This window comes from Fundulus heteroclitus, chromosome 19, assembly GCF_011125445.2.
Source record: "Fundulus heteroclitus isolate FHET01 chromosome 19, MU-UCD_Fhet_4.1, whole genome shotgun sequence".
Lineage (NCBI taxonomy): Eukaryota > Metazoa > Chordata > Actinopteri > Cyprinodontiformes > Fundulidae > Fundulus > Fundulus heteroclitus.
Window position 1 is genome coordinate 12,556,168 of NC_046379.1, and position 26,694 is coordinate 12,582,861.

The following is a 26,694-nucleotide window of genomic DNA, read 5'->3' on the forward strand; positions in this document are numbered from 1 at the left end:
CCACCGTTTCCAGCCCACCACCCTGTTGCTAGTATAATGACACCGCTGACAGTTCAGACTCATCGCGGAAGCTGCTACGAAGCAGCAAAAAACATTCCCAGTCTTGGACATCAATCATATCGCTGGCAGCGCATCTCCAGTTTAGCGAGGAAGGAGAATACGCTGAAACCAGGGGGATGCTCAGCTGTTTTGTTTCTGGTGTGGAATAAATGGTCAGCTATGTTTTTTTTATTCTGCATAACAGCTAAATTCATGAAGCTCAAGTCCTAAAAGAAATTATTTTCTTTTAAAACGTGTGGCTTAAAGATTTCTTGTATAGTGATCAGTTTCCACCCATTTTATGCAAGACAAGTGGGTCAAAAAAGAAAAATTAGGTAGGAAACGGGGGTTGTTAAACCTCCTTTCAGTATTTGGTTGCACCAAAGACGGATTAGCTTTTTAGTTAAATTGTGACGCTTAGCAGTTTACATTTCCATAGTTGTGACACATTGTTGCTCTTAGTTTAAAATCTCTTTTTCTTTAAACTGAGAGACTTCACCAGTTCAGAGGGACACAGTCCAAACCTGTAAATGTCAAAAAATGTATAAAAGGTTTAATTTTTTTTTTTCTTTCTAATAATTAGAGGTTAAGCGGAGGACATAAACCTAAACCTTATGTTCTTGTACTGGATTAGTATTGACTGTGATATACTCCACCAACTTATTCTTTGAATGCTAGTTACACTTGCTGCTTGTTCTGGAAAATGCTCCTTTTAACTTGCCATTCATTTTTTGTTACAGTTTTTTTTACAAGGAAATGAACTATGAAGTCTTTGGTAAGCTTATTTGTTTAAGACTTGGGACTTGACTTGGACCTTGCGTGTCTTGACTTTAGGCCCAGTTTGGAACTAGGACGTGTTTACTTAGGACCGGACTCAAGAACTGAGCGGAAAGACATTATTCACTAGTGACATGCAAAACAATGACTTTGTCTCACCTCTGCTAATGAGCAACACAGAAAAGAAGGTGTGTTTTGACTATAAAACCTATTTTTCCTGTAGCATTAATTTACTCGAGCTGTTTCGATGTCCTACACCGGGCCTTTACTTCAAGCCGACAATAAGTGGAAACTTGTTCCAAACTAATGGCATCTACTGGCATACCAGAGTACCAGAGTGGGAGACAGAAATGAAACCCCCTGATTTTCAGCAATCTAACCATAACCAGAGATTTAGTCACACTTAAAGCTGTTAAGACAAAGAAATCTGCGTTGCCAAAACAGTCACCTTTTTGTGGAGTTTGTAGCGATTCAGTTTAGAGTAGAGAGAAGAGCAGAGGCGGTTGCATTTTGGGAAAAAAAACTGTCTTCTAGCCTTGATTTTTAGGAATTTTATAATGTTTACACCGTGAAGCTGTATTGAAAGATCTTCAAAGCCATAGGACGTTGGTAACATTCAGAGGCGTTTAATAAAGCCAGAGAGGTGTCTTCTTAAAGAGCAGCAACTGCGTGTTGTTTCTTAAATATCTTCCAATGGTCAGCTGAGGCTGTGGTAATTTTTTTTATTTTTTTTATTAAAAAGAAACTAAAATATTCTGGTCACAAAAGACTGTAACCAGATATTGATTTGACACGAGATGAGCGTAATTCTGTTATGGTTAAAGTTGGTAGACAGGATGCGCTTCAGATTATTTTCAACCAAAATGACATTTAACCAGTTCAAAAGGCGTAACACTGTTCCTTAACACAACCTCATTCAGTGGTTTTTATAAATAAAAAGGTGCTACTTCCCTACCAAGACCTCTTTTTTTCATATCTAAAAATCGCATAGGGGTAATAACTCATGAATATTACCTTGGAAAAGGTTCCTAGAGAGGAAATCTGCCTTTTGACTTTATCTGGCTTTTCCACTTTGGTTTTCTTACATATTTTTTTAAGTATTAGATCTTAACAACAGTCCTTGAGACTTTATTGCCACTAATTTGCTCTAAATAACGTGTTTGTGTGTTTGCCATGCAGTAACCCAGTTAACTAATCCATGGGTTGCTTGTTTACCCAGGGAGAAGGGGCAAATCTCGGCCCCTGTGTGGCAGGGGGGAACTTCCCACAGTGTCTCTATGGTAATCAGCAGGTGTCACTCACCATGGAGAAGAAGTGAGTGCTTTCTTATGAGCGTGAGAAAGAGGGGCAGCCTCTATCGCATCCCCAACCCCCTAGCTTTTTTTTTTTTTTTCTTCCCTTCTTGTTAGGGTAGCAGCAGACGCAGCCCTAGCGACAGCGAGAGGGTTAGATTTCAGAGCAGGTTGGTCCTTCAACCTGATGATGCTGCTCCCATGGTCCAGGCTTTTGGAGTCCCGCCTCATGTCTCTGCATGGGAGAAAGAAAAATGAGTGGGAGGAACACATAAAACGAAGGTGTCCAAACACCTGGTCTGTTTACAATGGCATGATGCGGGCAGAGAGGTCTTTGGACGGCGTTGAAGTTTAGCCACATGCCCCCCAATTAGACCAATTCATGGTGGAAGTCAACATCGTGGTCGCTGGGGCTCATTGGTGACCCCTGCATCAGGGAGCCCTCTCTCCTCTGGAGCCCTCTGCTCATTAAGATGCAGGGCACAGGGCGGCGGGCCGCAGCTGCAGCCTACAGGCAGAACCCGGCAGAAAAGGGCCGAAGGGATGGCGGGGGCGGCTGAGGAAAAACCAACAAAAGGCAAAGCCCACCCTCCCCCCTCCTGCCTCGATTCGGAGTTCTAATTCCCTAATCCTCAACCTCCGCTTTGCCCCCTCCTTCCACCCCTCTCATCCGATTCCCACCACTCAAACACACACATGCACAGTTCATGGAGTTACCACTGGCTCCCTTCCTCTCATCCCCAAGCCATGAATGGCCAGACGGGGGACAAAACCCAACAGCAGCCCTCTCAGGAAGTCCAACCACTGGGTTTGGGCACTGAGAGGAACATTTTGTCTGAACCTCGTTCCCCCCACCCCTCCTCGCCGTGAGATCATTTACCCCGTTATAACATGAATGTGTGTCTGGTTTATTCAATCGTATAAAAAAAAAAAAACTCTTTGCGGCCCTACAAAGAGGTCCGCATGTATCAGACCTGTTAGTTTGTACAGATTGTTGCTGCTTGATGAATGCTACATGTGTTTTATTAAAAGCCAACCAGCCGCAGCAGCTGGGACCTCAACATTCCTGTTGTTGTCACATGGAGACGGATAGAGCAGGACGTTCCTCAGAAAGAGCCATTAGCCTCTTTCTCTCCCTCCTTCTTCTTTCTTCATGAAGGTTTGAACATTTCCCCCCTTTTTTATTTACTAATTATTCAATGGGTCTCCCCCCCCACCCCCCTCAGCTTTTACTCTTCGGGCCTCTTAAGCAAAGTTAACTTGCAAAAGGCTCGGGTGCCAAAGAGCACTGTAGAAGTTTGCGAGGTGAAATTTTAAGCTCTGTAAAGTTGGTTTGTGCAGGCATGGCTCAGTCGATGGGTTTATGATGCAGATATTTTCAATGCATTTTGAAGTATCGCATTTAAACAGATTGACGGAAATGGCCAAATTTGAATATTCGCAGAAAAAAAAAAGTTGTTGCGGCTGCTTCAGGTGGTTTTTGACTTTTTAGAAAAACAGTAAACGCGTTACAGAGGAGATGGAAACACATTTGTCGACTCAGTTCTGACGTAGCGAACATTTACCTGACATCACTGATCATCTGTTTGTGCTGCCGCCGTCTTCCCAGATATTCCCATAATGCTCAAACTAGGCTGGAAGCAACAACAGGTACGTCTGGACCAACATAGAGACTGAAGCATTTCTAAGTCTCATCCTTGAAAAAGAAGAAAATTCATTAAAGCCTCAATCCGTGCTAGTTGGAGAACCTCTAATTCCTGTTTATTACATCCAACGACATTACGTGGTGCGTCACCTGGTTAACTTTTTTTTTTGGTGTTTCCCTGTTTCTTGTGACCGGAACCCTTTCTGAACTAACTTTGTCTTTACTGTATATATGGGTGGTAGCTGCCTTTTAAGCCAGCTGACTGGCAGGGCACAGCAACAGATGGGGGCGAGGCAGCTTTGCATTTTTCTTTGCCCTTTACAGTCAGGAAGCTCTCATTGCTCTGCCACTTTATCTGGCATTTGAATAAAAGGAGTTTAAAACCATAGGAACAGGATGATTTAAAAAAAATAAATCTTAGCTGGGTGAGTCCAGTGTCTGTCTGCCGTTGAGCGAGAGTTATCTGTCACGAAGCTGACTGAGCTGATAGTCCGACTAATTAGCCAGCTGATAGCAATTTATGTGCTAAATTGCCAAAAGGATTGGGTCACATGCTTTAAATCGCATATCAGCTTTGATTAACTCACATTTAATTAAAATGCTTCAACATGGTGTCAGCCCAACGTTTGCAGTTACCATTCAATGCTTCTGGAAAGGCTTTCCAAAGGGTTTAGAACAGAGTTTAAGAGTATCTGACAATAGTGAGGTTAAACATGGCATCAGGTTGTCCAAAATGTCTTTGTAGGCTGAAGCACTGAGAGTTTCTTTCTCTTGAATTAAGGGCCTGCGCTCAACCCCTGAAAAGCATCCACACCGTAATGCTGTGCGCCCAACTTTACACTTGACACAATGCAGTCAGGAAAGGGCCTTTCTCCTGGCGACTGGCGAACCTGGACTCATCCATCAGATTGCCAGATAGAGAGGGATGATTAATCACTCAAAAAGACATGTCTCCACTGCTTTAGAGTCCATTGGCTGGTGTGCTTTACCCCAGAACATCCCAAGCTTTGCATTGTACTTGGTGATGTAAGGGTTAGTCTGCAGCTGCTTGGTCATGGAAACCCATTCAACGAAGCCCTCCACACACTGTTCTTGAGATAATCTGAAGGCCATATGACCTTTAAAGGTCTGTATTTTATTAACTCTGCTGAAAGTTGGTGATCTCCACGTACCATGCGCCTCATCACCCTGCTCTATGATTTTATGTGGCCTACAACCTTGTGGCTGAGTTGCTGTCCTTCCCAGCTGCTTTTACTGTATCATACGGTTAAAGGTTGAAGGGGAAATATTCTGTGGCAACAAAATTTCACAACCGGACGTACTGCACAGGTTGCGTCCATCGTACCGTGCTGGAATCTCCCAGGATCGACCCATTGTTTTTTACAAATGTGTGCAGAAGCAATCAGCATGACTGTTTGGTTGGTTTTGTTTACATTTGGCAATGAAAGTGATTGAAACACCTGAATTAAATGATCTGGTGTGGTAATCCAATACTTCTGGCATGATTCTTAATTGAGCAGAACTGGAAAAAAAAGGTACAATATATTGTGAAATAAGCACCAGGAAAACTACTACTAAATTTAGTTGATGTCAAAGTCTATGTACTGATCAGAACAATCAGTAAATGTTATGCCTAACGTTAATGGAAATGTAGGTTGTTATATTTTTATTTTATTTTAAATAAAATCTTTTATAGCATGCCCTAATTTGTTTTGTTTAATTACTGTGAATGGTGACTGTTTTTTACTGAGATCTTGTAACGTGAGGATCTCATAATGGCCTATACCTAGTCTGGGGTCATTTTAAAGAAATCTCAAGTTAGTTGCAGTAAAAGTAAAGCTCCTTTTGATTTGTTTCTTTTCTTTTTTTTGGTAAACACAAACACTCGCAAACCGGATGCAGCTCGACCATTTCCAACTGTGACCTAACCTGTTCCCCCACCCCCGCTGACGGTACACCTTGTGGTTGTTTGTGTGTTTTCGCGTTCAGAGGATAAAGGGCGTGGCAGCTGGATGCGAGAGCCGTCCGCATATGCGGGGCCGTGCAGCAGTTGGCAAATAAAGATGAATTCTGTTGTGTTTGGCAGTGGTTCTCTGTTCATTATTTTCCACTTTGCCCACCTCGCATCCCAGCCCTCAGCAGCTGCTCGTCATGTAAAGACACTCTATCAGGCCCTGACAGCTCCTCCCATGCACACACGCAGTCAGAGAGTGCGCATGGCTCATACGCAGCCTCTTCCACTCGCAGGCCTACATATGTGGGGAACATATGTAGCGATCTGTCTCACTAGCACTCCATTCAGCACAGCTCCTCGCACAGAGCTTTTTCATCCCCTCCAGTTCTCCCATCGCTCATCTCGTGTCAAATCACACTTATTATACTTCTGTCCTTTCCCCTAATTTAGTTTAGTTGAGCCACATGGCTGCTGTCATACTTCTGTAGAAACGCTTTGATTCTGTGACACAGATAGCATGAAGGATTTCCTATTATAGCGGTATGCGTTTGTTTGCTTGTGTGTGGCTGTGGGTGTGTCGATTACACATTTGATGAAAGTTTCTCTTATCTATGTTGTGGTCAGTGTGTCTGTGGGCCATTTTCCTGTTTTGGAGAACACCGTGACATCAAAAGGGGTTTAGTTTACTGGAACAGAGCGACTATGAACTGACACCAAAGTACAATGTTCCCCTGTGTGTGTATGCGTTGTTTTTTGTTATCATTTTGTCAGCTGCCTGCGTTGTCTCTGAGTGCATTTGGGGTCTACCCGGCAGTCCCGTTGAAGGGACTGCGCCAAACATTTTATATTAGTTTAATTAACGTACTGTGCTCTGCAGAAGTATTCCTCCCACTTTGCCATGTTCCCTATTTTTCAGACTTTTAAATACTTACGTTGATAGTACCCCTTATAATCCAGTGCGCCTTATGTGATTACCGTACTTATGCTTACTGACAGATTTTATGTGGTACAATACGCTCAAAAATATGTTAAAATGTGTAAGTATGACTTTGTTAAGCAATAAAGCCGCTCCGCTTAATGGATATTCAGAGCATTACGGTACACTGTCACTACCTGATAGGACCCCTGAGCTGTCTACAAGACTGCCTGACTGTAATGTCTAAACTAGAAGTGCATTCATGTAAGGCAGCCCGCGGCTGCAGTATGTGCTAGCAATAACAAACCAAGTAAGTTAATTCAATATAAAAGTTGCATTTATTTTGCCCTTATCTTTTCCCTCTGGGATTATTAAAGTATATCTGATTCTGATTCTCTGATATTAGAAACATGGCGGTGTAGTCCAGCTACTCTGTCCTCCTGATAGAGACGGATAGCTCTTCCTCATAGGAGAGAGCTGTGTACGTGGAGGGCTGGCGTGATTTTACACACTTGAGAAGAATATTTAATTGCCTTATAATACGGTGTGCCTTATGGTCTGAAAAATACGGTAATGCATTTCATTGTAGTTCTGATAGACCAGCACAAGATGGTACATAATTGTGAATTGGAAGAAAAATATACATTGTTTTCTTGAAACAAATGGTGGCATTACGATTTTTTTTCTGAAAACCTTAATAAAATTCAATGCAAGCAATTACCTTCAGAAGTCTCAAGTCGTCAATCCACCTCTTTAATTTAACTCTTGATGTCAATACAGCTTTTCTCTAAAGGCTTGTTATTGTTTATTAAAGAACATTAGTGAAAAGAAATGGCAGAATAAAGACAAAGGAACATGGGAGACGGGTCAGAGATGAGGCTGTGAGGTTGTTTGAAGCAGTGTTGTTATAAAACAACATCCCAGACGTTGAACATCCCAGGAAAAGATTTTCATCTTATCACCTGAAAATAGACTATGGCACAGCTGTACACATACCATGACATCATGATCCACCTAAACTGACGAGCCAGCCAAGATTAATCAGAGAAGGAGCCATGAGGCCCATTGCAACTCTTGAGGAGCTGCAGCGATTTGAAGCTCAGATGGGGGAATCTGTGGATTGAAGATCTATTAGTCTGGCTTTTACATAAGAATTGCAAAAATAAAAAAAGCCGTTGTTTTCTGCAGTTTCCCAGAAGCGAAGCAGGAGATATTGTAAACAGGAGGAAGGAGTTGCTCTGCTTTGATGACACAAAATTGTGGGAACACTATAAATCTAGCACACACTACACATCATCACAGTGAAATGCGGTGGCAGCATCAAGCTGTACAGATGTTTTTTTTGGGGTTTTTTTTGGTGCCCACATTACCACTATACCCCACCATGCCCCTACTTTGTCTGTAATATCACATACAATTTTCAGTAAAATACTGAACATGGTTGTAGTAATGATTGTAAAAACTCTCAAGTGACTTTTTTTTTAAAGATGCTATATATAAAAAGAACAGAATATGTGACATTTTTTGTTTGGGTTCACTCGGCTTTGATCAGCGACAACCTCGACAACACTTGCTCTGTTGCTCATCTTGCAGGAGAGTTCTCTGCATCCGTTTTTTTTTTTAACTGAGTGCACGTCTGAAACCGCAGTCTCTCCCCGTCTTTGTTTACATGAACTGTTAAAGATGCAAAAAAGCCCAGCTGTCAGTTTCGCTTTCTCGTCATGTCAACGCTTAAACAAAAAGTGTGCGGAAAGTACAGACGAATAAAAGTAGAAGGGGGAAATTGGTGTAAACGGGAAGCTTCGAAGGGTCATCTCTGTTGTTTATGCTCTCAGCGGAGAGACTGCGTTGGGTGTGTGGGCCCGTGTTTGTGTGTTGCGCTGCAATGCATGCAGTCGCAGACAGCCGGATATAGCTACTACCACTGTTTGCCATGTGACCAGGTTTTGCGGTCACACATGAGGAAGTTGCAGTGCCCTCCTGCCCTAAAGTGTTGTGTACGAGGTGAAAATGTGTTGTGCAGATGTGGAGTTTCCCCAAATTTCTTACTGGTATAGCAGAGTTTTTTTCTTTCTTTTGTGTGTGTGTTTCTCAAGTGTCCTACTTGCTTTTTCTTTTATCTTCATTCATCTCTGGGAGCCATTTGCTCAGGTGTCGAGTTCCTTCATAAACTTGTTTGCGTCTTGGTGTGTTTTCCCCTAGTGACCACATGAACTCTCGTCTCCTGACATCACAGTTCAGCATAGTGACAATTCTTGGAAGACTCAAGAGCCTGAGAGCGCAGGGCTGACTTTGTCATCTCCTTGACAGCCCGTGCGATCAAGGCCACCTCAGTGTCTCCGAAATGCAGCGTCGGCCAAAGCCTTGAGTTGCTTGCTGCGTCATATTGTACCACCCATGCTGCTGCTCCGGTGGGTGCTATGCGTCAGCGGAGCTGGCATGAAACGCTCTCAACCTTCCAAAGTGCGTGTTGATGTAATCTACTACACACACACACAGGGGCCTTTTCTCTGCCTATGAGCCAGCGCATAAACAAATCTATTTGCACACAAGCACATAGGAGCTGTGGTCAAACACCTGCCTCCACCTGTCACGTCAGAGTGTGTATCTAGAAATATTTCCCAGTTTGAAAGTGATTTTTTTATTTATTTTTGGACACGTTCTTGCTGTCAAACTTAAAAAAAAAAACTCTATATCGTTGCCTTATGTGCCGACGTGTACGCAGAGCCTGCGTCTTGTGTCAGGTAGAGGGCTCATTATCCTGCCTCTGCATTGTGCACATAGTGTCCTCAATGTTAGCTGGCATGGAGGATATCAGGGGAATATGGGTCAGCCAAAACCTGTCGGGAGAGCAAGTCACCAGCTGGGGCCCAGCTGAGGAAAACAAGGCCCGATACAAAGGGTTCAGCATTCTTCCTGGCCGTAGACTTTAGCACTTCATTATTGCTGAACAGGATCTTGATTTTTAACCCCTTTTGCTTTACTGTTAAATTGAAATTCTGATCTAGAAGATTTATTCAAAGCTTACAAACGGCACATCTTTACATCAGGGCTACCTTAATTGCAGGGTAGATGTGTGGTAAAGGAAAGATGATCTAATTTCTAGTAACTGCTGAAAACAAGACCAGCAGTCTGTTTTTTAGCAATCATGTTAAATCTGCAGTAGATTTGTCGTTCTTTCCAAATGTTTTTTTTTTTTTTTTATCTTACTAATTTTCTTTCCATTCCTCCTGCCTGACCATGTGACATATTAGCAGTATGATTATAAAAAGGAAGAGACGTGGACAAATTGAGTTGGGTCTAAATAAAACTGCCGGAAGCTGATTAATGGTATCTGAAAGTCACTTCTTTAACAAATGGGAAACAACTAGTGTTTGAAAAGGTTTTCAGCTAACGGCAATTTGTCGGTCCCTGTGTCTTGAAAACCGGTGTCTGTTACGTGTAGATGCAACTCTTGAGTTTAGTTCTCCTTTTCTTTGACTTTCAAAAGTTAAATAAAAGTGGAACAACAACTATACCCTAAGATTGTCAAAGAACTGGGCCTAAAATGAGAAACAAACCTTTTAAATTCCAGAAGAAAACTTTGAAAGACCTTCAGGAAACGGTGAAGACCTGAGGAGCACAAAACCACTGGCACATTTTTAAAGCTAAATAGAAAAAGTAACAAGGAATCGTGGCCATTTTCCAAACTCCAGTTTAGGAAAATCTCGGACATGCCATCACAGATTCCTCCTTGAGAAGAACAAGATAAATTTTATTTTTTTATTTAGAAACAAAGGCAATGTTGCACTATATGTTGAATGCTTAGGTCATCAGGGGGAAATAAATGCCTTTCTGAGCTTCTGACTGGCTTGTCACTGTTCACCCTGAAAATTGGCCAATTGCCTCAGTTGTTGGTTTTTATTTTGTAACAAATATGACTTCAAACGATAAACAGTAGCAATATACAGGATTTTTACTCACTCTTACCTTCTGCTCAAATAATATAAAATGTATAAATATAAAATGTATATCAGCATGAAGTCATCTTTGCCTGCATTGTTTACTTTTTAAAATACTGTTTTTTTGTGGCATTAATGGCGTTTATTGCTAGTAATCAGACAGGACGTGAAGAGATGAAAGGGGGAAGACATGCAGCAAAGTTCTCAGGGTCATGAATCAAACCCAGGACGGCTGCGTTGACGAATACAGCCGCCATGCCCCAGAATTACTTACCTTGAAAATGTTTGCCTCTTTGACTTTTTGTCTTTGAGAGTTGGATTGTAGGGATCTCTTAAAAAAAAAGTTAAAGAAAAGGAGAAACAATAAATCTACACAACAAATCAACTTCTGTATACTTTTGGTCTGTTTTTTCTTTATCTACCTTTTTAATTCTATGTGGATTGGCACTCTTAATAGTGTCTGTTTGTTTTGCACTGACTGATCTGTTTCCAGTTTTATCAATCAGAAGTTTGTTTGAGTGAGGGTAACAGAAGCTCATATTGACAGATCTTCTACATCTCTGTATGCGCTCATACAAAGAAACGCCACACTTCTGTGTTGGAGGAAATGGGGCAATTAAGGACAGCTTGGCGCTGCTCGGCAGGGGGTTAATATGCGGCTCCGTAATTAAAAATAAATTACAGTTTTCCAGTATAAATATTCAAGTTCCATGCCGCCGTGTGCCACTGCCTTGTTATGGTATGTTGGCTTTTTTTCTCCCCCCACCACCACTCCGTCTGCACAACATCTGGCGCAACGTTTCCTGAAGCATCGCCAGAATAAATTGAATTTGGTCCTTCTTCAGAGATTCATTTGTGTGAATCAAGTTGAGTGAGCGAGTAGGATGGACCTGTGTGGCTTCAGGTTATGGCAGCGATGTAGAAGTTTTTATAGGAAGTTTTATTAAAGTCTAATTAGTGATTTAATAAAAAAATACATGAGAAATTCTGTAGGGTACAAATTAAGTTAAAATGATTATCTGTGTGTTTTTATATGGTAGACTGTTGAGTCTGTTTAATGTTTTCTGACACTACAAAAGTGTATGGACAGTCAATTCGGTGTATAATTATCCATCTTTTTATTTAATTATTTTTTACTTTATTTCTATCCAGGTTCAAGTAAGGGATGACACTTTTATTATCGACCTTGATAAAATGTCTCGCTAAACTCTATGCAATGACTCCATGTTTTGGTTATCGTGTGTCATACAATCGGTTAATTTGGACTTCGAATAACTGCACAAGGAAGCTTTTTAATTGAGGTTTATGTCTTCAGTACAGTCAAAAACACACATTGTGGGGGAACCAAACACAAAAAGGTCAATTTGAAATCTACAGGGAGGTCCTGCAAGAAAATCTGTTTTAATGTGCAAAAGACTCGAGACTTGCAGCTTTAATTACTATTTTCAGATTTATTTTTATTTATTTTTTTAAGACAAACTTGTAAACCTTGTCCTTTTTCTTTCCACAGCAATAATGCAATACACTGTCTTGCCCTATTCATTTTGCTCGAAGAGATTGGCTATAAAAGGACAAAATGTGGGGGGAAAAGTTGAAGTTGTCAAGGCAATGCATGTAAATAGTCACTGATATTAACATAAGAGTTGAATTCACTGGTTTGTGTTATACATTTAATCTGCTATCTTGATCTTTTATCACTAGAAAAAAAAACAAGTTTTTCAGTCTTTGAGAACTTCCTGATAAAAAGAAATAATCAAAGGAGTGTTTGGATTAGCAGCTGTCCCACATTCTGTGTCGCGGATTGATTTAACCCTGTCGGTATTTTATTAAGACCTCAGCAAAAATGTGTAAACGTGTAGAAAAAAGACTAGCTCTGTACAAAACTGTTACTTGCTTTGGGAAGTTACTCTAAAGTCTAATAAAAACTAAAAGAAATAAATGTACAGGGGTTCATCTTCACTGAATAATTTCTTCACTTTTTCGGTTCCATTTGTAAACTTTAATTTTACTATAATACTTCAGGTTTATGCTGGGATCAGGTGTTTTACTGCAGCGTTGTGATAATTGTGTTGCTCCACTAGGTGCAAATTGAGGAGAACAAAAGAAAAGCCACAAACCAAAGATCAGTTGTAACTTTTTGACGCAAAGCTTTCTCAGTAACCAAATGTTTCCTGTCTGTGTTTCCCCGAAATCAGGAGAATACATCAAGACCTGGAGGCCGAGGTATTTCCTCCTGAAGAGCGACGGTACGTTCGTCGGCTACAAAGAACGACCACAAGATGCCGACCAGCTTCAAACCCCCTTAAATAACTTCAACGTCGCCCGTGAGTATCAGCTTCAGAGGAAGTGCCTGTTCTTCATCCACTTTGGGTTTTCTTTTTCTTTTTTAAAGTGATTTCCGTCTCTTAAGAACAGAGAGCGTGATTCACGTTTCTGTGGTAAATATTTTGCGTGTCTTCATTTTAAAATTAAAATATACATAAATTATAATGATCTCTTGTCGGGAGCGATCCGTTACTTAAAATGCCTTAGTGTGGATTTTCTTTGCCACTTGTTATCCCTTCTTTTAACCTCAGGAACAAATTTTATCTGTTCATTGGCTGTCTGATGCCACGGTCCGTGAAACTTCAGTACATGCTCTATTCACTTCAGATTCTCTTCGTCTTCTTTGTCACATGATGTTAAATAACTGCTTCAGGAACAGCTCTTGTCTCCAGAGGAACTCGAGCATCTTGGGGCCTTGTTTCCAAATGATGGTTGGGGCGGAGTAGCAAATGTGTGTTTGTGAATTTGCAGTTGTCCAGGTACCGCTCTGGTCTATCCTTGGGAGGAAAGAGCTGAGCCAAAACTAAGCTCTCCGTTTACCGTTTCGATCCACAGCTATTGGAATTGCATTCGGATCATGACCAAAGGAACGAGATACAAGTGGTGGAACGAGCTTCCCCCTGACGACGTTCAGGTTCAGATGTAACAAGTAGAGATCCTTCTAATCATAAGCAATTAAAAAACACCCTAGAAGGAGATCCAGCAGAAAACCAGAAACTCGCATTGCAAAAACAGAACTAAAAATAAGTAAAATTTTCTTGAAACTAGTGTATTTGTCCTTGATTTCAGCAGGTGAATAATATTCTCTGCCAATGGAAAGAGTAATTTTAACCCTAAAATAAGATAATTAGATACAATGCACTTGAAATAAGTTGGAGATGAGTTGTTCCTATTTTAAGTGCAAAAATCTTATTACATTGGCAGATTATCTTATTTACCTACTGAAATCAAGGACAAATACACTAGTTTAAAGAATATTTTACTTATTTTTAGTTCTGTTTTTGCAGTGTACTAGATGGATTCCATATCCCGGGAATGACTTGGTATTCCCCAGAATTGGCGAGAGTGTGGTGTGGTAAGGACCTCTGTGACCTGATCTCAGACATGGATGAATGGTTGGAATAAAATCAACTAGTTAGGACCTCATTCATCCATAAAGCAGCTCAAATCAAGAGCCACTTTTAAAGACATCATCTGAGGTGGTTTGGGTTTCTTGTCTGAACTCCTTTGGAGGTTTTCAGGGCACAGTTGCACATGGAGGAGATCCCACACCATACCTAGAACTGCTCTGTAGTATTGCTTGGGTTAGCCATGTCTGCACCTCATTAATGGAGCGGTTACCTCCTTTATCCGATTTGGAAGAAAAACCTTCCCAAGCTAAACTTTGTTAAGCAGGCAAAAAAGGTGAAAATATATTGAAAGATCTAAAATAAGATATGGACAACAGTTGCAGGGAATGGATGGATGTACCAAATGTTAGCAAGAACTACACAGTTAAAGGCAGTCTTAACTCAAATCACGATATTTCTGGACTTATTTCTGATTAAGTATTTATACTCTGTGTATAGCGACACACTAAAACATGCAGAAAACTCATATTGGCCTGACAGAAAGCACATCAGGTACATAAAAAGCTTATATTTATACTGGATCACATTTTATCTTCAATCATCCTTTCCTTGAGTTATTTGGAAGAATCGCGTCTGAAGATGCTGCAGCGTCATCTCCGCTCCAGAATACACGGCGGCCCGCCAACATTAATGCATCAGGTGCCGTCCTCCTCCTCCTCCGTCAGCTCCTTCCACAATCCTTCTGCTCTCATGCTGTGACAGAAAACTACCTAAAATGCCCAGAGGAACGCAGCCTTCTCCTCCTTCCCATCGCGGAAAAGTCTCGGCGACGAGCCACGCAGTTGACTGAACACAACAATTAGACGGCACACTGTTTGTTTAACCTAATGTTTACTCCCTGACGCTCTTGAGTTATCGTGGCCATTAGCTGCCTGATTTCGAGTATTTATCTGGGCTACGCTCTGAGGCTCTTGTCTCCATCCGCCGAGGCTTTGTGGGTGTTTTTTATTTTTTATGTTTTTTTTGTCACCAATGCGACCCCACCATAGAGGACACATGGCGTGTCGCTGCGGAGGGGGGCGGCTGCAGCTGGATCACACATTCACCCTGATGGAGCCATGTTGGATCTCAGTGGTGGTCCACTTTGGTAGTCCTCCATCTATCAGACAGGGGCCATATTTGTGTCACATCCAGACATATTTGCTGACATGTTTCATTTGGGAACAGATGTTAATGTGAAGAAGGTGCAGATGGAAATCTCTGCTTTTGTACTTTCAGTTTGGAGAGTTTTGTGAGTAATTGTTTTAGGAAACCGCTTACATAATTATTTGCTCCAAAACCGGGAGAATATAAATATATATGTGAAGGAAGTGATGATGAGTGTATTAATAATTTCTGACAGGAGCTTTTAGGTCTGCTGAGTTTCTGTTTTTTTTCATCAGCAAATGATGTAATTTAAGGGGTTTCACTGTTAAACTAAGAAAAATTACAGTTTAGAAACGAGTTTGTGACAAATCAAAGATTTTCCACATGATGGGACAATTTCTAGAAACATTATCAGATTGTTAAAAAATAATAATAAAATTCAGTTTATTTATTTAAAGGGTTTTTACTCTGTGTGGAAATGTAGTTAATTTTAATTGCACAGCCTGTTTCCTTCATTGCATCTTCCTTCCTTCTCAATTTTCCTTTCTTCCTTCTTCTCAACCTTCCTTCCTTACTTCCTTGTTTTCAACCTTCCTTCCTTTTTCTGAAATTTTTTTCCTTCTTTTCAACCTTCCTTCCTTCCTTTTTCTCAACCTTTTTTACTTCCTTACTTCCTTCTTCTCAACCTTCCTTCCTTACTTCCTTCTTTTCAACCTTTTTTCCTTCCTTCCTTCCTTTTTCTCAACCTTTTTTCCTTCCTTCCTTCCTTTTTCTCAACCTTTTTTCCTTCCTTCCTTTTTCTCAACCTTTTTTCCTTCCTTACTTCCTTCTTCTCAACCTTTCTTCCTTCCTTACTTCCTTCTTCTCAACCTTTCTTCCTTCCTTTGAACCTTTCTTTCTTCCTTCCTTCCTTTGAACCTTTCTTTCTTCCTTCCTTCCTTTGAACCTTTCTTTCTTCCTTCCTTCCTTTGAACCTTTCTTTCTTCCTTCCTTCCTTTGAACCTTTCTTTCTTCCTTCCTTCCTTTGAACCTTTCTTTCTTCCTTCCTTCCTTCCTTCCTTTGAACCTTTCTTTCTTCCTTCCTTCTTCCTTTCCTTTGAACCTTTCCTTTCTTCTTACTTCCTTCTTCCTTTCCTTCTTTCTTCTTCCTTCCTTCCTTTGAACCTTTCTTTCTTCCTTCCTTCCTTCCTTCCTTCCTTTGAACCTTTCTTTCTTCCTTCCTTTGAACCTTTTTCTTTCTTCCTTCCTTCCTTTGAACCTTTTTCTTTCTTCCTTCCTTCCTTTGAACCTTTTTCTTTCTTCCTTCCTTACTTTGAACCTTTTTCTTTCTTCCTTCCTTACTTTGAACCTTTTTCTTTCTTCCTTCCTTCCTTCCTTTGAACCTTCCTTCCTTTCAACCTTTCTTCCTTACTTAAACGTCCATAATCTTACTCCAACCTTCCTCTGTCACTGTGTCCAACATTTGTAACATACCTCTGTCCGTCCTTCCTAGAAACATTTGCCCCTACGATTATGGTGAGCTTTAGTTTTTTTCCATATCAAGGTGACTGCAACAAACCGGGATCTCTGAACCACTGAGTCTGTAAAAGTAGGGAATTGTTGCTAGAAAAGTGAAGCACCTATTCTAGTATTCAGATTATTCAACAACAAAAGATACCAAATGTCACTTGTTTTTTTTTTGTTGTTTTTTTTAAAGGAACTTCCAAATCTCTTCCACCAAAGTTGCACCTGTTCTTTTTCCAAATTGGCCGACGGTGTCTGTTAGGGAGCCGATAAAGATAAATGGCTATAACTGTGGGTCTGTCTCTCCCCTCTGCTCCCCTACAACACTGGCCCTTCTCTTCATCTCCCCCCCTGCTCCCTCCCTGGCTGTTGGTCAGAGTGCCAGCTGATGAAGACGGAACGACCCAGGCCCCACACATTCATCATCCGCTGCCTGCAGTGGACCACTGTCATCGAGCGCACCTTCTGCGTGGACACCCCCGAGGAAAGGCAAGCTACAAGTGCACACACACACACACACACACGCCTCTCTTTGCTCTTTGAGCTGTAAAACACAAACCGTTTACATGGAAAGCATTTGTTCCCAGTAAACAGCTGCACATATTAAAAAGGCCTTTTTCTGAATCGTGTAGAAACCAGATTTGTAAATCAATTAATTGCTGCATACTTATTGAACGTCCTGTATGATTGGCTGAGTTCGCACGTGAAATTGCCTTCCTGTCAATGAGAAGAGAACTGCGTGATTGTGCCGATGGGCTTGCTCGATGGAAAATGAGCCGATTTAATCTCTTGGTTCCTCCGTCTTATTCAGGGTTGACTGGCTCAAAGCCATCCAGGAAGTGGCTGATGGCCTCCAAAAGCAAGAAGAGGAGATGATGGACTCCTCTCCAGACCCCATGGACATGGAGGCCTACCTGACCAAACCCAGACACAAAGTGGTACTGTAACTCAAATCTCTGTTACGCAGTGCCTTCCACAAGTATTCACACCCTTTAAACAACTTCACACTTTATCATATTGTAAGAACAAACTTTGATTAATCTAAATCAAATTTAGAACCTTGCCATTTGCCTTTCAGATGCTCTCCATTCATTCTACAAATCTTGAAAACTATAAACATTTCCTTTGCATGACACAATTCTGCACTACTTGATATTACCTTGTTACATAAAATCCAAAATGTGTTTGTGGTTGCAAGAGGACAAAAAGTGTCAGGGGTGCGAATACTTTTGGTATAAGGCTTTTACATCTTTTATCCCCAAATTTTTCTGACAACGTTCGTCATCCCACCCACTAACCCATCACTCATTCGGCCATGGTTCACTTCTTCTAAAGGCGGGCATGCACTGTGAAATATTTTCAATCGTTGTACTCAGATACGGCTCTAACTGTTCGACGAAACCGCAGGGTTTAAAAGACAGAAGTGTCAATGCTCACTGTTAAATATGAGGCTCACTAGAGCGAAACTCGCTGCCTTGGCAATTCTACAAGTTGCTCCTCCGTAGTTTGACTCCGTGTCACACGTACCGCCGCCATGCTTCTCCCCACTCCTATGTTTTCGTCTGAGAACATCAAGAAAAAAAATCCCAAAAAGGTCAAAAAAATCATACAGTGTATCCCCAGCTTTTCCTGCTTTTCCCTCGTTAGACTCTCACAACTCCAGGTTTGCTTCTCCGCTCCAACTTTCTTGTCCAAAACATTAGACATGGTTTGGCTTTGCTCCAGATCAGGGGTTTTCAAATTCATTGATTGTGAGCCTCCCCTTGAAATAGGTAAAGATACCCCCCCCCCCCCCCCCCCCCCCCCCCCCCCCTAAAAAAACTCCCAAAAAAAACACAAACCTATCCCACACAGATCCCTGCAGCAAATGCATCTTTCTTTTGTGTTCCTGGAATCCTATGTTTCACAAACATCTGATAGCCCAATACATGTTTTTATTGTATTTTATTTTAACAAAGTACATCCATTAAAAAAATGCCTATTCATAAAATCCATCCATCCAAATATTTCCATTTTACATGCTACTTTTACATCATGGACAGAGGGCCTATTTTTAAGGTTGAACTGTCATTAGAGAAAATTCATAAACTGTCATACTGAACTCACGTTAAGAGACGTCAGCTGAAATAATAATAAAAAAGAAAACTTGAATTTAACAGACGTCAACACATCCATATTCCGATTTACTTTTTAGTCTAATTATACACAATTTAAACCTATTGCTATTTTAACAACAAAGCGTTTCATTATTATCTCTTATCTGATGTATTTCTGAGGTTTGGCACTTTGTTTTACCTCGTGTTAAAGTGCTCTTTAAATAATGATAATGATTATGATCAGAATAAACTTTTGCCTCACCTCCCAGAAGCTGGAAAGAAAAGAGACACAAATATTTTTCACACTTTTTGAGCATTGAGAGTTGTCTCACTGCGCGCTTGATTGGTTCCTGTGCACTCAGACAGAAGGCAAAAATATCACTACATAGTTTCACAGAGCTGAGCAGCAGCGCTTCTTCTTTCTTCTTCACTGTCTTCTCGCGCCTCCCCTGTGACTCTTTGGCGCCCCCCAAGGGAGGCGCGCCTCACCTATTGAAAACCACTGCTCTAGATGACACTTTTTCAACCCCCGCTGTCCCACCTGTGTCAAGTCCCCAGGATTGGATGCTTCCCACACCCCCTCACACCCCCCCACACCCCTTCACAACATTCTCCTCAGGGTCTTGGGGGTCAGAGGTTAACAAAAACCCAACCCCATTTAGGCCAAACCATTAATGGAGTGGAAATTGCTTGGTGGGTAAAATGGTGCCTAAAATGCTTTAGTGCTGTTGTCGGTGGGATTGTGTGTCCGAGGTAGTTAGAGCTTAGAGTTTGCTAATTCTCCTGTTTGTAACCTGACACCACTTTGTCTGCTCTGGCCTTCTAGACTATGTCTGACTTTGAATACCTCAAACTCCTGGGAAAAGGCACTTTTGGCAAAGTTATTCTGGTAAAGGAGAAGGCCACAGGACGCTACTATGCCATGAAGATCCTAAAGAAGGAGGTGATCGTAGCTAAAGTGAGTGGTTGCCAATTTGCAAGTGAAGTCTGAAAAACACTTAGATTTTGGAGTTCAGTGGAGCAATGAGTGATACCTAAATAGTTAGCTATTGTGAGAGTTGGACAAACAGTCTTTGTGCTTTTCTTTTCTTACAGGATGAAGTGGCACACACACTCACAGAGAACAGAGTCCTGCAGAATTCAAAGCATCCGTTCTTGACTGTAAGGAGCCTTTCTTTACCCACAAGAGATTTTTAGGAACCCTTTTTTTTTTATTTTTACTCACGCATGCATTCATTCAGAAAAAGGGCCACAATATGAGCAGGAATAGTTACTTTTTATTGTAATGCAGACTGTTTTTTTTTTTTTTTTTTTGGCCTTTTTTCTATTATTATTCTGCCTTAATTAATCTGTTGTGCATTTTGGTTTGAGGAGCTTGTGAGGGCAACAAACGATGCCGAAACGTTGTCATCGATTCTCAAAATGCTGGATTCTCCATATAATTTTTTTTTTTTTTTTTTTTTTTTTTTACATGGTTTGCTTCTCTTCAGATTTTTTTTTTAAAAAAATGTATTTTTTTGAGAATGCACCTTCTTATATATACATATTTTTTACTTGAATCTTAGATGTCTGGTTTTACTACCTTTTAAATTATAGAAATGTCTTGTCTTCACTGTGCAATGGTGAGAAATGTAATTTTTTTATTTTTGTATTTCTGGTACATGTGAAGAGTTGACAATAAAGCTGACTTTGACTTTGATGTCGCTACAAATGCAGCAACCATGATTGCATGTTTGCTGTTTGAAGGGCAGCTAATTCTCATCTAAGCTTGAAGCACAAAGTTTAGCTTTAAACATGTTTTTCTTCTGCAGGGATTGAAATACTCCTTCCAGACACATGACCGCCTGTGTTTTGTAATGGAGTATGCGAACGGTGGCGAGGTAAGCTGTATAAACTGTTCAAGCTTTTGTTGTTACGTCTCAGATATTACTTTTTTCTGTGACCGATAGATTTTGGGTTTTTTTTTTGTTTGTTTTTTTGCCTTGTCCTCTGAACTGATCAACTCTGGTGTCATATGCAAACAAATCTCCCCCGTTTTCCCCCTCAGCTTTTCTTCCATCTGTCAAGAGACCGGGTATTCTCAGAAGAACGGGCTCGATTCTACTGTGCAGAGATAGTGTCAGCACTGGACTACCTGCATTCTGAGAGAGACGTGGTGTATAGAGATCTCAAGGTATCAAGGAAATATGAGCTCCCCTTTGCCCATTTTGGACTCTTCCTCCTTTTATTCCTTTCATTTACTCCATTTTGTCACAATAGCGCCACAAACTTCAATGTATTTTACGCAATAGACAAGCGCAAAGTGGAACCTAAACCTTTTAAACTGTTTTAGCAAATACAAATCTAAAGAATTGTGGCATGCATATGTATTCGACCCCATTTTAATCTGATAATCATAGCCTTCATTTGTAAAATAGAGTTCTGTGAAAGCCACTGCAATAGAGACCACTGGTAAACAAACGGTTTTATGAAAACAAAGGAACACAGCCGATAAAGTTGTGGAGAAGCTTACAACAGGCTTAGGTAAAAAAAAACAACAACAACCCGAACATCTCGCAGAGCGCTGTTCAATCTGTCTTCCTAAAGACGAAGGTATCCAGCACTACTGCAACCTTTCCAAGACGTGTGTCGCAGCTGAGGCAAAGAGAGTTAATATGAAGGGGAAGCTGGCAAGAGGCCCATGGTAACTTCAGATGCAGAGATCCACACCTCAACATGGATTGAGAATCTATTGAATGGAAAACTATATTAGTCTTTTCCAGAAGTCCCGTTTAAAGCGTGCCATAAGCCATGTAGGGGCACAGCTAATGCTCTGCTCAGGTTAGACAAGATGAGACATTTGGTGACCTACATGCAAAACACTTTGTTAGGGGAAACAAACTCTGAACTTAAACCTGAACGCACCGTCCACACTGTGAAACGGTAGTGGTGGCAGCTTTGTGATGTGGAGATGCTTTTCCTCAGCATGGACAAGGAAACTGGGTAATTTATATAAGACAAGTACAACACAATTCTGAAAGTAAACCTAAAAACATCTAAAAGGCTTGCGACTTGACTGGAGGACCCGAAACGTACAGCCAGAGCAACAATGTAAGGGTTTAGGTCAAAGTAGATCTATGTCTTGGAATGACCCAAAGACGTGAAAATTGATCTTTATAGCTGCTCTTCCTCCAATCTAATGGAGATTAAGCAATTTTGCAAAGAACAATGGGGCAAAAAATATCACCCTACTATATTTCGGGTGCCCAGGTCCATTCCTCCAGAGCTGCCATCCTTCGTTTAGATGCATACCTTATCCAACACGGTGAAATCGCCTCAACAGCAGGTCATCCAGCTCTGCAGAGGCGTGGTAACGAACCATTATTTAATTTCTAGCCTGTCGGGGAAGCCTGCATCTAAAAGTTGACCGAGAGGACCTGACTACATATGCAAACTTCTCTATTATTTGTAGCATTTTTCTTTATTAAAAATATGTACAAACTATGTATGCATCACATTACGCACCATTTTGTGTCGATAATGTAAGACAAAATGTGTTGAAGTTTGTGGTTGTAAAGTGACAAAATGTGAAATGTTCTACACTGCAAAAACAGAAATAAAAATAAGTTAAAATTTTCTTGAAATGAGTGTATTTGTACTTTTTTTTTGAGCAAGTAAATAAGATAATCTGCCAATGGAATAAGATTTTTGCACTTAAAATAGGAACAACTCATCTCCATCAACTTATTTCAAGTGCTTTATATCTAAATATCTTATTTTAGGGGTAAAATTACTCATCCCATTGGCAGATAATCTTATTTACCTGCTCAAATCAAGGACAAATACACTAATTTTAAGAAAATTTTACTTATATTTAGTTCAGTTTTTGCAGTGTAGGTGCATGAATACTTTTGCAAGGCTCTGTAGATCAGGTTTGTCTTCATCCAGAGCTGTGGCAGCAGACGAGGCTTATTGATCTGCCTCCCCCGTATCAGCCTCTAGACATCACTGCAGCTGGAGAAGAGTCTGGTCTGTACATTACTGCAGTGAGACAGAAATAACCAGAGTTGCCTCTAATAGCGCACACGCAGAGCCCATTATGTGGGGTTTGTCCACTTTGCAATTTTATATTCCGTAAATTGGCAATGCAGTTGAGCAGTTCTTGTACGCAAGAAGGAAATTAACAACCATCCGTCATTGCAGCTGTACTTTTACCTTGTTGATGGGCATGCTTAGCTTCAGGAATGCTATCGATGCTGCAGTGGGCATCTTTAGCCGTACTTCTTCCAGCTGATAAAACTATACCAGCCAGGTCAGCACAGCGCAGCTCTCCCTCCCTCCTTCCTTCCCTTGGGTTTACGAGGCAGCCTCCCAGCCTGCAAGGGTTCTCCAGAAAATGCCAGGGTAGCAGGATTGGAGGATGTGCTGACTCTGGCCGGTCGCTGCTGGCCACGTGTGAGCTACAGCTGCTAGGTGACTTTAACAGAACGAGAGACGCTGAATGGGGGGGGCAACCTCATGTCCTGACACAAAATAACCCACATCCATATGAGTGGGAGGTCTGATTACCTTTTCATGTTTACCTGACATGTCTGTGCAAAAGTATTAACACCTCTTGAATTTTTTTGTTTCGTTGCAACTGCAAGTTTCAATGCATTTTATTGGGATGGATTTTTAAAAGACCAACATAAATTGATATGTAGTTGTGATTTTATAAATGTGGTTCCTGATCTTTTACAAGTAAGTTTTTGCTTTAAAAAGGCACGCATTTAGTCCAGTAAAGTATGAAATTTAACATCAGTGTATATACAGCTGTTCTGTGAAGGCTTTTATGATCATGCTAAAAATTGTGTCTGTAGAAGAGAACTAACCCTAAATACGCCACACCATCATGAAACATGGTGGTGGCAGCAGTGTCATGCTGTTGCTTTTCTTCAACTGGGACAGGGAAACTCATCAGAGTTGACAGAGACCCTAAACTAAGGGCATGAACTGAATTGAATTTAGATTTAAAGTGTAGATGTTTCAGCATGAAAACACAGGTTGCTTCTGATTCTATAGACATGTTTATGGTTTGACCCAAAACTTCCCCTAGTTTATGTTGCAGTGCATTTTTCAAATTAATTTGCAAAACCGGGGAAATAAAACATTTTCCTGCCAAAAATAACGAGGGAAAGATAAAACCATGTTTGGCTATTTATCTTTTACCTCAGTACTCGTATGATTGATTATACCTGGTTTAGTCAAACAGCCATTCAACTAGACAGTGAGCTAAATACTAAAGGAAGATGATGAGATGATGTCAAATTTGTGCTGCAGTTCCTCTTTGCAGACATTTTCATCAATTCATTCATTATCAAGCAATTGGTGACACTGAAATTAAAAAAAGGTGTATAATTAGCTTCGCATACCAATTTCTAGAGTGTCAAAGCACCACATTTCAATAAATCCTTATATATTTTGTTAATAAAATTGGGAAATGCATACTTTAACCAAATGTAACTAATATTTAAATATTATTATATTCTTAATTATGTAAATTAATTAGAAAATTATTTCTTTACATTTTAAGTCTATGTATATTTAAATGAATCTTTATTTAATGCAATTTATTTACAATGTAATTTGAAATCACATTCTTAAGTGGCCATTTAGTTAAATATTGGTTTGTTGCACTTTGGCCCTCAATAAATTCAGTTTTCCAAATGATTCCAACTTTTTCTTTTTCTATAATTTATACTCATCAGTACATGGTACACTTAAAAAAAAAAAATAGATTTACATCAACATTTATGCATGTTCTTTTTCTTTCTATTTCCACAGCTGGAAAACCTCATGCTGGACAAAGACGGACACGTAAAGATCACAGATTTTGGTCTCTGTAAGGAGGGAATCAAAGGCGCAGACACTATGAAAACTTTCTGCGGGACACCAGAGTACCTCGCACCCGAGGTAAACACGACGGCGCAAATACTGACTTCAACTTTCTAGCTGCTCAGACGTCTTCCTGAATCTGTTCAGATCTGTCGCAAAGGAAATGGCAGCTTTTTGTAGACTCTTCTTTAAACTTGATCCTATTGGGTTATGGAGCTGCGTTGAACCGAAGATCTGTAGAAGGTTGAACATACAGATCATGATTCCATTTTTATACACTTAATTCACACCTTCTGGTCCTTTAGAAGAGAGTCTGTGTCCATTTGATACTTTTAACTTAAACAAAAAGACACAAAAGGAAGTTTCTGTCAGCAGCAACGATTTTTCCTTCACCTCCACTGATTTTTTTATTTTTCTTTTTTTTATTTTTTTCATGGGGGTGCCACAAGGTTCCATTCTTGGACCTCCATTTTCTCACTACCTAGGAAGCACAATTCTCCTCTTCATCTCTATGCAGACGACCGTCAGATTTATTCGCCATTAAAGCGCGTAGGGCACAGATTAAAACATTGTCTGTAATTTTAGTCTATTTATTGGATTCCTGTTATTACTCACAGTTTTTATCTTCTTACCCTTGATTTCCTGTAAACCAAAAACCAAAGTCTTTGTGGACATCAGTGGATGATGGGGAAGCATTTGAAGGAAAGGGCAGCTGTCCCAAAATGCCTCTCTAATCTCCAGCTGAAGTTGAGTTAATGAGTGCGCAGTGTGCCCAGGGCAGGGCAGCCTGCTCTCATGTTTGCTGTCTCGGGAGGGGTGTGGCTACTCGCTGTTGCGTGCAGGTATGACAAGCGCTGGCCGTGTGTAACCCGATACGCTGTATTGTGAGTATTCGAAGCGTGTTTGTGGGTTCTCCCACCCTGTGATCATAAAAAAAAACGCTTTCCGGAAGAAGGGTGTTCATGTTGACACAGTTGCCGTATCGTGTTTTTTAGAGTGCAATTGGAATTTTGTGTTTTTGGAGGAGCAGCAGGAGAAGGAGGTGTTTGGCTGGCAGGACCTCCAGGAAATGTGAACGTCTGTCTGGGAAAGCGAGGAAGAGAGAGACCGCATGGGTTACAGCTGTTATGTGGCACCAGGAGAGGCGGTTCTTGGGATGCTTCACCTGACCTCTGCACACAATCCCACAAAGCTTCACTCTTCCTCAGGAACACATGCAGTGCATAGTAAAAATACTCGTACCCCTTAAAGTTTCTCGCATTTTGTCACGTTACCACCACAGACTTCTATGTAATATCTTAGGATTTTATTTAATGGACCAAGACAAAGGAGTGGAAGGAAAATTACGTTTTGCAAATCGTTGCCTCGTGCATTTTTGTTAAGCGCCTTTCACCTTGATACCACTAAATAAGACTGATTTCCTTTAGAAGTCACAATTTAATCTCAGTATGAATGCAGTTGTTCTGTGAAGGCCTCAGACTCTGAGCAAATCTGGCCTTCGTCAAAGAGTGGCGAGAAGAAAACAGAATTCAATGAATATACTTTTAAAAGAAAACCGCAAAACACGCTCGGCTGAGTGGTGGATTTATGGGAAAATGGAATAAGATAAAACTACGTGCAAAATTCTACTGTGTGTGTGCTGGAAATCCTAAAACAGCACATCGGTCTCGACACACCTTCCCAATGTGAAACTAGGTGGTGGGAATTGTTGTGGGAATACATTCCTTCAGCTAAAGGAAACCTGACCAAAGTTGATGGGAAGATGGATGAATCAAATCCAGGGCAGAAAGATATTTTAGAGGCTAGTCAAAAGTTTTGAGACTGATGATGTGATTTTATACTTTATGTTGTTCCAGAATTATTTCTAAACAAGTCTGTAAGAAGGCTTCAAAATCTCTGTGCCAAGAAGCTCTCCATCCAGTCTGAGCTTGGGCTATTTTGCAAAGAATAAGCAAAAAAATACGTAGTCTCCAGATGTGCACAGCTGGTAGAGACGTATCCCAAAAGTAGTTGCAGCTATAATTGCAGTGAGAGGTGTTTCTGCAAAGCATTGCCTCAGAAGGGAGGAGGGGCAGAATACAAACGCATGGCACGCTTTTTTTTTTTTTCAGATTTTACTGCTCAAAGAAATATTGAA

The 26,694-nt window shown here is 40.7% G+C and overlaps 1 protein-coding gene across 1 annotated transcript in view; it reads left to right on the top strand.

Moving 5' to 3' along the window:
* akt1 (v-akt murine thymoma viral oncogene homolog 1) overlaps positions 1 to 26,694 on the top strand; it is a 56,564-nt gene that overhangs the window by 22,058 nt on the left and 7,812 nt on the right. Inside the window, exons 3-10 of the mRNA XM_036150376.1 lie at positions 12,760 to 12,888; positions 16,986 to 17,097; positions 17,420 to 17,546; positions 19,531 to 19,662; positions 19,800 to 19,865; positions 20,516 to 20,584; positions 20,752 to 20,877; positions 24,507 to 24,635. Of these exons, the coding sequence (XP_036006269.1) occupies positions 12,760 to 12,888; positions 16,986 to 17,097; positions 17,420 to 17,546; positions 19,531 to 19,662; positions 19,800 to 19,865; positions 20,516 to 20,584; positions 20,752 to 20,877; positions 24,507 to 24,635 (890 nt within the window). The remainder of the gene's footprint in view (positions 1 to 12,759; positions 12,889 to 16,985; positions 17,098 to 17,419; positions 17,547 to 19,530; positions 19,663 to 19,799; positions 19,866 to 20,515; positions 20,585 to 20,751; positions 20,878 to 24,506; positions 24,636 to 26,694) is intronic.